At 37.0% G+C, this 13,727-nt stretch overlaps 1 protein-coding gene across 6 annotated transcripts in view; it reads left to right on the forward strand.

Moving 5' to 3' along the window:
* PDE4B (phosphodiesterase 4B) overlaps window positions 1-13,727 on the forward strand; it is a 701,553-nt gene that overhangs the window by 527,187 nt on the left and 160,639 nt on the right. For 2 of the 6 annotated variants that reach the window (XM_054236384.2, XM_035251775.3), the window contains exon 1: window positions 12,572-12,756. The exons of the other annotated variants lie outside the window; for them this stretch is intronic. Coding sequence is in view for 1 of the 2 variants with exons in the window: in XM_035251775.3 (XP_035107666.2) it covers window positions 12,743-12,756 (14 nt within the window). In the remaining variant the exon portion in view is untranslated. Of the gene's footprint in view, window positions 1-12,571; window positions 12,757-13,727 lie in introns of those variants that run through there. 6 annotated transcript variants of the gene reach the window in all.

A 13,727-nucleotide genomic window follows, 5' to 3' on the forward strand; every position in this document is an offset into this window, starting at 1 on the left:
GAACCATAAAAAGAGATTCAAAATCTTTTTTTTTTTTTTTTTTTGGAGGGAGATTCCACAACTTCTCTTGGTATCTTGTTCCAGTAACTGACAATCTCACCTGTCAGCAAGTCATTTTTCACAGCTAACCCAATTCCCTAGGGCTGCAGTTTGAACTCATTTTCTTCTGTTCTTAGAGGTAGAAAACAGCTGGTATAATAACTCCTCATGCACATTAAGATTGCTATCAAGATGTTATTCAGCTCTCATCCTAAAGCCAAATCACAATTTCTTTGTGTCTAACCTTTTAGTAACCTGCCTTTTGCACATATGGCTCTACCCAAGTCTTCATCTTCTCACTTGTGAGATCCACAGTAATATCTAACAGCATACTTAGCTATTACACTCTACGAATGGCTCAGTTGAATATCTTATGTGAACATGGTAACTTGGATGCTGTTTCTGTTTAACAAAACCTATAAGAACTTTTCCTTTAAACAATAGAAACAGAGAGATGACAAGGGTGTCCATTTCCTCAAAATTCTCCAATTTATAAAAATCATGAATTAAAATGAATAAATTAAGGAAGATAATTTAACAAATGTTTGTGACTACTTTCTTACATTTCTACTTTCATGCTGAGCAGAAGGTGAATGATGTAAGATAAGTTTTGGTATCAAACAACTCCAATTTCATACTGCATGTAACTGGACTTAATGAGCAAGTATATTCCAGTTTCTAAGCTTTATTTACCTAATCTTATAGAATATGAAAATAATAAAAATAGTGAGTTTCTTGAGCATAGGATCATTCTTATTTATTTTTGTATCTAGGGTGAGTTCCTTAGGACAAGGGCCATTTCTTATTTATTTTTGTATCTCTAGGGCCTTCCCCAATTCATAACACAGATTAGCACTCACTTATGTTTGAATTTTACTGAAAGGTTGCTTATGAGAATTAAATGAGATTATATATATGAAAACATTTGGCCAGATGTTAAACTACATAACTGTGAGTCATTACCATTAGTAATTTTAAAAGAGTAATTGTTAATAATGAGTTTTGAAAAATTAAACCAAACTTTGGTTTGCAGTTGTCTTTCCAGGAACATTTGTTATTCATTTGTTGCATATCATGTAAAAAGTTTTCTAAATATGAGTTTTCTAAAATTAATAAACAATGGTGTGAAGCTAACCTTTGGAGTTTAATGCTTAGACTCTTGTTGAGCAATCTGAGAATGACAAGTGAACTCAGATGTGACCAAGGTGACCTCCCGGATCCAATCCAAATTCACTCTGGCACCAGATGAACAGGACTACCCTGAAAAATTTGTATTTTTCCAGGGCTTTCATGACCTTGTGTACATATCCCTATATGGGAGAGGAAAATCAGTGATACCTTCAACTAACAATAGCACCCAAAGGTCTAAATAACATTGCTTTATTTATTAACAACATGACTAAAAGGAGTCTTTAAAGACTTGACCTTCTTCCATGGGGAACACTGCCAAAGGGCCAGAGGAATACAGGGAAAATTTTTATGTCCTGGACTTAAAAAGCAGTGTTTATGAATAATATTCTAGAGTTTTCAAAGAGCACCCTCCCCTGTTTTGCTATTTGGTTTACAAATACTTAAGAAAGATGAGCTTTGGAATCAAAGTGGTTCAGACTGAGATCTTAGCTCTGCCATACAAGTAGGTCTTTGAGAAAATCACTTAGCTTTTCTAACCTAAGTTTTCCTTTCTGTAAAATGGAAAATATATTACCTAGCTTATAAGATTCCTGGCACTGCTGAGTTCATGGTAACTTCATTACCTCCTATACCTTCTGATCTCCTTCTTCACCTGTCTTGTTAATGGCAGTTGGCTGGCTAATATGATTTACAAAACCAGTATATCCAATGTACTTCAGATCCCTGCAAGAAGCAGCTAAAACTATTTGATAAACATTTTGTTGAATTTATTTCCAAGAGTGATATTGATTGCATGATAATGACCCAAAGCTATAAACCTCAGATAATGTGTTGCTTTTCGGGGAATTAACTTAAAACAAGAAAAATACAGCTCTAAATGTCAAAACTGATTATAGCCTGCCAAGGCCAAATAGCATGGGAAGGAGTTCTGGAAGAGGAATGGGCAGCCCTTCATTTAGGCCCACCTCTGCCACAAACTAGATAACCTTGGACGAGTCATTTTTTTTTTCCTGAACCTTATTTGCTTCATCTTTAAAATGAGAGGACGATGTCCTAGGCCTCTTTCTGCATCAGCAGTCTACAGAGCTGTGATTCAAGTACCGATACTCTCCTAAACAGATGCTGCCTAGGACACAGAAGGGTTCAGGCTCCATCTTGTTTTACTGTCAAATCTTCCAACAGTGAAGACTTCCGCAGAGTGCTATGGCTTTTAGGCCAGCACATTTCTATAGATAAAACATCAGTTGCCCCAGTGTGATGATTCTGAAGGCACTTTGGTCCCCCTAACCCCATTTATTTTCCAGATGAAGAATATGCTATCATAGTGAGAAAGTTTGTCACTAAAAAGAAAAGTAAAAATAACAAAAAAGAAACATTAACAGGAGCTCAGGATAAAGAAAATAACAAAACTGGAATGAAAACCATGGCAATTTGAAATCAGGCAAATAATTTATTTTGCTAAATCAGATTTCAAAGATTGAAGTCTGAATCTGTTTATGCTGCTGCAGCCCCTCTTGAAATCACCAAATAAGAATATCACTCTTGGAATTTAATTTTGATGGATCTGGAAGGTGTACATATTTGTGAATCTCCCACTTAAGGCCTAAATTAGATTTCTTTATTTAGAATAAGACATACATTTTAAAAGCTTACATTTTACATTTTATTTCTTTTCTCCATGTTTTCTGTACTTGAAAGGGTTCATGTCTATTTGTATGCTCAGCTTAGAGCCATATTTTTGGCTTAACAGGTTAATCAACTCACTTCACTAAACCAAAAAGCAAAATTACTTATAGATGTTTATCTTGCATAGCTTGCAGCAGTCTTTCCCACTGTTAGAGGGAGCAAAAAGATCATCCAGAAACATATATTTATATATATTTAAAATGGAATATTCAGGAATGTTGTTTCTCACAGTTAAAGCTTTGCTGAAATACTTCACAGGTATGCAACTTAAACTACAGCGAAAAACCATCTTTGCTCTTTTCCTATGTGCTGATGAGAAAGAACATAAATCCCAAGGAGCAGTGGTTTCTTCAAAATCCCCTGTCTGTATCTTGGAACTGTATTCTATCCAAATTCATTTCTCCTAAAAGATCAAAATAAAGAAATGAACTTATTTAAGGGTAAGGCAAACAAAAAATGCATAGACAATATTTAGAATCCCTAACAACCTGGGATTTAACCTGAAAGTCTTTAAAATGCACTAGCATTTAATTTGAGAGAAAGAAAAAGAAGACCCTACTGCTGTATATTTCTGTTCAAAATGTACTGCTGTTTCTCTGGAATAGAAAAGAACCAGTTTCTGTTGAGTTGGCAAATTAATGTGCTTGAATAGAATAAAGAGAGCAGGCCAAGGAAATCACACTGCTTTTAATACTCTCTTTGCAAAGAGCTTTTTTGGACCAAGTCCATGACTGTTACAAGTAAGTACTCAGTTGCAAGAAGAATGTGAGTGGAGATCAAGTAGGCTGGGGCTTTGTGTTAATTCACTCTTAAGGTTACTAATGTTAATTTGAATCTGGAGACTTAAGAACAAACCAAGTGGCTAATATTCTGCAAGGCCCCATTCCCTTTCCTAGTGAGTCCTGGGGGTAGAAGTCATTTCTTAAACCTAGTATAAAAATCTACTCTTCCGAGTGATTGCAAAATAGCTGATGTTAGAGTTCTACATCTTACCTTCTATTCACTTATTATGTACAGAGTTACTTAAAAAAATCTTTTTTCTGTTTATAAAAGAAATGATAACCATCATGGAAAATTTATAAAAGTAACAAAAAACATAAAAAATTCCTTTGTATTTGACAAAACATTTATAAAGCATAGTCAAACTAGATAAGCAAAAAGTGGCCCATTTTAAGTATAATTCATCTTAGAGAAACTTCAGTAAGAATACATGTGTTTCCAAAGGCTCAAAGAGGACTCCCTTGTGGCCTCTTTTGCTCCTCTCTATACTTCTGCTGTGCTCTTCAGTCTTTTGGTAGTTCAGCCTTTTCCAACCTATGTGACAGAAGGCATGGCCATGCCTAAGTTTTAGAATTTATGGCTCATCTATGCAAAGAAAAACTTACGTATTATGCTCCCTCTCCATTTCATACTTAGATCATTTAGAAAGGGACTCATGGCCCAACTTAGGTCAATAGCCCACCCTGGCCCAATCAGATATGACACAGGCTGGGGTGGAACGGTAAAATGACAAGACATAGTTGCTTCTACTCAAGTGAACGAGGGAATGGGGGCAAACTTCCTCAAGAAACAGACTGAGCAAACTTTGTAGTAAATCTCCCTTTTAAACCTGAAATTTCTTTACCTAGAGATAACTACTGATAACCTTTTTATATTTTTTTTCTTCTGATTTTCTCTGAAAGCTATGTATTCTTTAATGCTGTTAAGGTCATTCTGTTTATAATGTTTTGAATCTTGCTTTTTCCAATCCATCTTTGGTCATTAGCCCTCACCCGTAGTTTACTTTCATCAATGATAAGTACTAAGTAACAGCAATGACAATAGGTGGTATGCTGTTAAGAACTTTGGATTATCTTATTCACTCCTACAGTAAAATCATACATATTAACCTGTTCACAATTTGCTATGGCTTATAACACACTTTCATAGATATTCCATTTGATTATCCCAACAGTGTTGTGAAAGATGGTATTATAATTAACTTCTCTTTTTATATCTAAAATAGATTCTCTCTGTGCTAGAAAGGACCATTCACTGAAAGATATACAACTAGTGAATGATTCCTTTTAGCCAGATTTTAAACCCTGTTTCCTGGAGTTCATGCCCACTTGCCTCACCTGGTATTTTTCTGCATTCAGGTAGATCAACTGCTCAGTTGTTCTCCAAAGTTGTTATTTATGCAGTCCTGTCACTCACCCTTCCAAGGACTTTCTAGACACTCATAGTGACTATAGGGACAAAAAGGGGAGGTAGGGAGGAGCACTGAAGCAATGTGCCAGGAATCAGGGGTTTGTACACTATGATCTCCCAGGACACTGATGGAGTGGCAATGGAGGTGTGGCTTGAAAATTGTCAGGCACATTGTCTTTCCTCCAGAACCTCTGCTGCTCCTCATCATGGCCTGCCACTGCTAGGCACCCTCAGGCCTGGATATTTTCTCCCAGGGTCTCCTCCTCTTCTCTCCTCCTCTCTCCTCCCTCTTTCTTCTTCTTTCTTCCTCCTCCTCTTCCTCCTTCTTATTCTCCTTCTTCTTCTTCTTCCAGTCCAGTTTCCTTCAGGGAAACTTGGAATATACCCTACAGGAGTGATATTCAATTATGAGCCAGCTCCAGAAGATCTACGGGAAACCTTCTGATTCAGTGTCTCTGAACATTCAGCAACAGGAAGCTGTCAGGCCTGGAGCAAAGAGAGACTTTCTAAGGGGGATACAGCCTAACTCCACAGTCAGCATTTTATTTATTTATTTATTTATTTGTTTGTTTGTTTGTTTATTATACTTGAAGTTCTGGGGTATAGGTGCAGATTGTGCAGGTTTGTTGCATAGGGTATACACATGCCATGGTAGTGGTTTGCTGCATCCATTGCCCCATCATCTACATTGGTTATTTCTCCTAATGCTAGCTCTCCCCAATCATCCCACCCCCTGATATTCCTCCCCTAGCCCCTCAATACCAAAGCCCCAGTGTGTGATGTTCCCCTCCCTGTGTCCTTGTGTTCTCATTGTTCAACACCCACATATAAGTGAGAACATGCAGTGTTTGGTTTTCTGTTCTTGTATCAGTTTGCTGAGAATGATGGTTTCCGGTTTCATCCATGTCCCTGCAAAGGACATGAACTTATCATTTTTTATGGCTGCATAGTATTCCATGGTGTATACGTGCCACATTTTCTTTTTTTTTGAGACGGAGTTTCACTCTTGTTACCCAGGCTGGAGTGCAATGGCGCGATCTCAGCTCACCGCAACCTCCGCCTCCTGGGTTCAGGCAATTCTCCTGCCTCAGCCTCCCGAGTAGCTGGGATTACAGGCACGCACCACTATGCCCAGCTAATTTTTTGTATTTTTAGTAGAGACGGGGTTTCACCATGTTGACCAGGATGGTCTTGATCCCTTGACCTCGTGATCCACCCGCCTCGGCCTCCCAAAGTGCTGGGATTACAGGCGGGAGCCACCACGCCCGGCCTCTGCCACATTTTCTTTATCCAGTTTATCACTGATGCGCATTTGGGTTGGTTCCAAGTTTTTGCTATTATGAACAGTGCCTCAATAAACATTAGTGTGCATGCATCTTTATAATAGAACTATTTATAATCCTTTGGGTTTATACCCAGTAATGGGATTGCTGGGTCAAATGGTATTTCTAGTTCTAAATCCTTGAGGAATCACCACACTGTCTTCCACAATGGTGAACTAATTTGCACTCCCCCCAACAATGTACAAGTGTTCCTATTTCTCCAGATCCTCTCCAGTATCTGTTGTCTCCAAATTTTATAATAATTACCATTCTAACTGGCATGAGGTGGTATCTCAATGTGGTTTTGATTTTTATTTCTCTAATGACCAGTGATGATGAGCTTTCTTTCATATGCTTGTTGGCTGCATAAATGTCTTCTTTTGAAAAGTGTCTGTTCATATCCTTTGCCTGCTTTTTGATGGGGTTTGTTTTTTTCTTGTAAATTTGTTTAAGTTCTCCGTAGATTCTGGATATTAGCCCTTTATCAGATGGGTAGATTGCAAAATTTTTTTCCCATTCTGTTGGTTGCCGATTCACTCTATTGATAGTTTCTTTTGCTGTGTAGAGGCTCTTAAGTTTAATTAGATAATACCACTTGTCTATTTTGGCTTTTGTTACCATTGCTTTTGGTGTTTTAATCATGAAGTCCTTGCCTATGCCTATGTCCTGGATGGTATTGCTTAGGTTTTTTTCTAGAGTTTTTATGGTATTAGGCCTCATGTTTAAATCTTTAATTCATCTAGAGTTAATTTTTGTATAAGGTATAAGGAAGGGATCCAGTCTCAGCTTCTACCTATGACTACCAAGTTTTCCCAACATCATTTATTAAACAGGGAATCCTTTCCCCCTTGCTTGTTTTTGTCAGGTTTGTCAAAGATCAGACAGTTGTATGGCATTCCTTTTGAGGCCCTCTGTTCTGTTCCATTGGTCTATATCTCTGCTTTGGTACCAGTACCATGCCGTTTTGATTATAGTAGCCTTGTAATATAGTTTAAAGTCAGGTAGCGTGATGCCTCCAGCTTTTTTGTTTTGCTTAGGATTGTCTTGGCTATGTGGGCTCTTTTTTGGTTCCATATGAAGTTTAAGGTGGTTTTTTCCAGTTCTGTGAAGAAAGCCATTGGTAGCTTGATGGATGGGAAGACCAAAATCTCCTTAAGCTGATAAGCAACTTCAGCAAAGTCTCTGGATACAAAATTAATGTGCAAATATTGCAATCATCCCTATACACCAATAATAGACGAACAGAGAGCCAAATCATGAGTCAACTCCCATTCACAATTGCTACAAAGAGAATAAAATACCTAGGAATACAACTAACAAGGGATATGAAGGACCTCTTCAAGGAGACTACAAACCACTGCTCAAGGAAATAAGAGAGGACACAAACAAATGGAAGAACATTCCATGCTCATGGTTAGGAAGAATCAATATCGTGAAAATGGCCATACTGCCCAAAGTAATTTATAGATTCAGTGCAGTCCAGCATTTTGTCTGAGATGGAGCATGATGACCAAAGATTAGAAGTAATCTGGTTATCTTGAAAAGGAAGGTAGAGGAAGCAGCAAGATGGTAGAAGACTTGGTCCTGCTAGGTATACCAATCATTCTGTCATTACTTCCTATCTTAAAAAAAAAATCCTTTAGGGGGAATAGTAAGAGATCCTGTGAAATATGGATCACATACTGTAATGACCTTCATTCATTTTGCAAACAACTGGCTTTGTTCAGAAACATGCTTGCCAGTAATATGTTGCAAGTAAGGAAACAAGTAGTTGACACAACTGGGACCTAAATCACATGATCTGGATGTGGCTTTGGTGGATGCAGGTAGCCAATCACCCATGGAATGGAGACTCTGGAACTGAAAGCAAAAATTTTCAAATTCTTGAATCAGGTTGAGGTAAATGGAAAGTTAAAAGATTAAGACTTTATTTTTGTTTTTAGAGTAACTTGCTTATAGTCATGCTGTTTATCTATTACATTTAGTCTTCGAGTACCATTCTTGCTTACAAATTATATATGAATTTATAATGAGGTTATTATAATATTCATTGATTAAAACTCACTAGCAAGATTAAGGCCAATTTCTTAATGCAATTTATAGCCTTAGTATTAAGAATTCAGAAATTGAATCCCAGTTATTTACATACATGATATTTTGATGTTGTAAATATTTATGAGCCATGGATCACTGGAGATATAAATTAATTTCCCATCAGTTAAGACCAGTAATTTAAGGCAAAAGAAAACATTTTTAAAACAGACATTTCTTGTATTTTTCATAATAGCTCAACTTTACTGCTAACCTTGTTAGTGGCAAGAATCTGAGAAACAAAATCAAATTTGGGTTTTTTCCTAACATTTTAAAAAATTACTAGGAAATACAGTCTGTTTAATTTCTTACATGATACACGAAGGGGGAAAAAACTATTCTAGGATGTAGTCCCAGTTGTAATGGTGAGTCATTGCCTGCAGCAGTCATAATGATAGAGGATTCTATTTATTGCGGTTCTCGAAGCCTCACACAATGAAGCCATGCAGAAATTATATAATTATTCCTCCTGGATGGGTCTTCTTATTGGTTTGTAATTACAAAATATTCTTTGAGTACTTTTATATCCTGAAATTAAGTCTTCAGAATGACATAAAAAACCATAAGGTTTGATCTCAGCGTTGATTATCCTCTTTATATTTTATTTTGCCAATTAATAGTGTAGCTTCCCAGGTGCTGTAATGTGACTCTTTATCTTTTGTATGGCTCAATTGCTTAGACTAATTTTAAATAAATCCTAACGGAAACCTCTTATTTTCACAATTACATGGTATATTTTTCCACCGCTTATAACTTCTTCCTGTATCAATTTTGTGGTTTACGTTGCTAATGTTCCATGCTCTCTAGGTGTGCTCCCTTCAATATTTCCTGTCCGTTTTTGTCACTGCTTATATATGGTTTCTAATTCTCATAATTTTATCTTATTGGAGCCTTAAGAGACAAGCACAGGTTCTCTTACATAAGCTATTGATGATACTGGTTGCTTTTATTTTCCCTCCAACCCCCACTCTAGCTAACAATTGTTGAGTGCATACCATGTGGCAAGCAATGGGAACAGACAGATTAATAAGCCCTCAAAGAATTCATGATTTACATAGCACATACTTCCAGCTAACCGTTCTAGCTACACCAGCCAGCTCTAGAGAGGCACCGATGGAGGTTTTGATATGTGCTTAACTCCTTAAAGATTATTCTGGAATGATGCCTAAAGTAATTGTCAGAGAAGCTATGCTAATCTTCCTCTTCAGAATATTCCCATTTCTTTCTTAGTTATTGATATGAGGAGTCTAAAATATGCTTTAACATAATAAGCTTATTGTTATAATGGAGCCATGCAAAAACTTATTAATTTCCTACAATATAATTTCTTGCTCCTCCAAAGTCATTCAAATATTACAACATTGGACTTATTCTATATATTTCTTAGCGGAAAGGTATCACAAATAAAATGTGGATCACAATGAGTAGGTCAATTAAATAAATGTAGAAAACGTATTGATTTATTATTGCAATATAGTATGGTACTAAATGCTTAGCTTGCATTATCTCATTTATTCTTACTGAAACTCTTTGAGGTGATTATTGTATATACTCCCATTTGCAGATGAAAAACTGAAGTTTAAGGAAAAGACTTGTATGCTCAAATTTCTTAACTAGTAAATGGCAGCAGACCAGAACTGTCTTGACTCCAAAGAATGTGTTCTAATACTGTAGAGCTTCAGACTCCTTCATCAGAGCTGTGATGCTTAATAATATATGTCAGGATGTGATTACTTAGACTCATGTCAGACAGTGTCATAAGCCTCAGACCTTTTTCATTTGTGTTTTATAGATAGTGACCTTTCAGTGCAGTAATAATTTCTTCTCTCTTTTTTTTTTAATCATCACAGTGAGCTATACTTTTATTTTCCAAGTGGTTAGTCTTGAGGTTCAGCATGCATTCTAACTTGTTAAGAGTCTGGTATAAATTAGTATTCTCACAGTTTTATAATCAGTAAGAGTACCTTAGAATGCTTTGCCTCCATTTATTGCTTTCCAAATGTTTTAAATTAATTTATTTATTTTATTGTACTTTAGGTTCTGGGGTACATGTGCAGATCATGCAGGATTGTTGCATAGGTACATATATGGCAATGTGGTTTACCACCTGCATCCCCCGATCACCTATATCTGGTATTTCTCCCCACATTACCCTTCCCCACCCTCCCCTAGACCACTCAGCTGACTGCAGTGTGTGATGCTCCCCTCCCTGTGTCCACATGTTCTCATTGTTCAACATCTGCCTACAAGTGAGCACATACGGTGTTTAGTTTTCTGATCTTGTGTCAGCTTGCTGAGAATAATGGTTTCTAGATTCATCATGTCCCTATGAAGGACACGAACTCAACGTTTTTTATGGCTGCGTAGTATTCCATGGTGTATATGTGCCACATTTTCTTTATCCATTCTATCGTTGATGGACATTTCGGTTGGTTCCAAGTCTTTCACTATTGTAAACAATGCTGCAATGAGCATACATGTGCATGTGTCTTTATAAAAGAACAATTTATAATTTCTTACCACTCAGCAATCTGCATGCAAGGAATTGCTAATATTTGCTTTGCTCAGAAGGAAGCTTGTATGTAGCATTAATTATGGCACCATGAATCCATTCAGTTATTTACTAGAATTATTATTTGTTGAGTTTCTGCTACATGCTGGGCAGTTTCATGTATTATCTCCTTTAAACTCGTTGTAAAAGACATGAGGATACCAATTTTCTATTTCTGCAGTAATCTACCCAAGTTTACATAGCTACTAACTGGATGTAGTGTCTTGGATTCAGACTCAGCTGTTTGTCTCAAAAGTCTATACCTAACTACCCTGATAGTTAAGTTAGAGTTTATGTCTAAATTACATGCTGATGGGACATAGATTTAAGCTATGTCCCATCAGCATGTAATTGTTAAATCAACTCTGTTGAGGTATAATTTAAATAAATGAAATGCACATGTTTTAGGTGTGATGTGTTTGGTAAGATTTGACTATATACCCTTGTCGCTGCCACCTGCACTCAAATTATACATTTTCATCACTCAGTAAATTATTTTGTGTCCTTTTGCAGTCTCTCTTACTCCTTGCCCCAGGCTACCATTAATCTGATTGCCATCGCCGTAGTTTTTTCCAATTGTAGAACTTCACATAAAAGGAATAGTACAATATATACTATTTTTGCCTGATTTTTTAACTTAATGTAAAGTTTTGTGAGATTCATACATGTTGTTGTCTATTCAGTAGTTTGTTCTTTATTACTGAATAGTATTCCATTACATCATCACATCACATTTGTTTTTCCATTTGTCTCCTGATGGGCATATGGCTGTTTCTAGTCTGGGGCAGTGATGAATAAAGCTGCTATGAGCATCCATAACCCAGTTTTATTGTTTCATCCACTATTGTTCAAAAGAATTTCTTGAACTCTGCATTTGTTCTGAAGGATTTTCTGATTGTTCTTCATCCAGACCCAATCTCATGGTATATAACATGGACTCAAACTAATTTCTGAAACTCATGTGTTTGATTATACATTTACACTAACTGCCATTTGCATTGAGATACATCCTCCTGATTGATGGCATTGCTTTTAGAGTCAGTGATCTTTTATTTCTCATGCAAGTCATAGTCACCACTGTCAGGATTTTTAGTTCCAAGCAACTGAAACCAATCCTGGCTCCCTTAAAAAGTAGATGAATCTGTGAACAGGAGAGAGAGCAGTTCATACAAACACAGGAACCTATAGAACAAGGTTTGACAAACAGGCAGAAGCAAGAAAAGCTAGGCAGCTGTGAGGTCACAGCCAAGATCATATAACAAAATCAGTCTGTTGCAGACAGTGCCATCATAGCTGCTGACACTAGACTCACTACTTCTGACCCTGATCATAAGACCATGCTAGTTATGCATGACTCACTCTCCAGTACCTATTCCATTTTTTTTCCTTTCAGACAGTTGTGTCTAAAAAATTTCCAGCAAGTCCTTGACTTGAGTTGGGATAAGAGTAGTAGAACAAGAGGAGTAGGCACCCTAGAGGTGTGGACCAAAGTACTTGCCTTCTAATTATGACATCAGCACTTGCCTAAGCAGTTCCTCCTGACAACAGAGCACAGCAGAGCAGGGTGTGCCTGACTTTAGGGTTAGCAAGATAAGCCGTACTATTCATGGACAGCCTTGCCGCACAGTCACCTGAATTCCGTGTGATATGAACGTAATATTACAAGGTTTATGGATTTAGTCTCTCCTAATGCTCAGACACTATCCAGGTGCAACTTCTTTGCATAAAAGATATGACTTTCTCCAGGTAATCATATTATTCATTCCAAATCCCTTATCTGTCCTTAAATTCTGGATGAATATTTAATACCTTTGCCTCTCTTTAAACTCTCAAAACATATCCCCACTCTCAGCTTATAATGCTTCTTTCTAATTTACTGAGTAAACAAAAGCAGTAAGGATTTCTACAGACTCCCAGTTGCTAGCATCCGCACTCAAATACTCTACTTCTCTGCCTGTAGATTAATTATCTATGTTCCTATCTAAGGCCAATCAAATAATAATGCTATATATTGGAGTAAATTATTTTGGTTTATTAATAATAAAGTAATACTCTGCTAAGTTCTGTGCTTGCATCATCTCATTTAATCCTCTCAGTGTTTCCATGTAGTTGCTTTAATTAGCCCCAATTTATAAATAAACTGTAGCTTAGGGGAGCTAAGTAACATGTCTAATGTTCTACAACTAGTATTTAGCACCAGGCCAAGTTTGCTCAACTTTGAAAGATAGCTTTAGAAAACTTTTAATCCCGACTTTGTGATGTTTTTAGTGTATGATAGAATATAGCATTGTTGATCAGCAGGTCTCTCATTCCAGGTTACCTGATAAGCCTTCAGCCTGCATCCCAGAGGCGGATATTCTTACCTAGTGTGAACACCAAACCTTTATACTTGATGGATCTAATCCTTGAGATACTGAATGCATTGCACAAACAGAGATATCTCTTGCCTCTACCACCAGGCATGGAGTATCCAAAAGTACTGCAGAGAATTCCTTGGATACCTCAATATTCTTCTCTACCCTCTTTGTGCAACAGCAACTATTAGGCACAGACCATGAACCAACTTGGATGTGGACCTTAGTCTCCCCTTCCACGACATATCATACACGGTTCAGCCACTGGGAAAATTTCTCATCCCCACTGTTCTTCATGGCCAACTATGGGTGACCTCCCCTATTTCATGTCACAGAATCTGTTTACAGTTGGTACCAAACCTT

Source organism: Callithrix jacchus, chromosome 7 (genome assembly GCF_049354715.1).
Source record: "Callithrix jacchus isolate 240 chromosome 7, calJac240_pri, whole genome shotgun sequence".
In the NCBI taxonomy this organism is placed as follows: domain Eukaryota; kingdom Metazoa; phylum Chordata; class Mammalia; order Primates; family Cebidae; genus Callithrix; species Callithrix jacchus.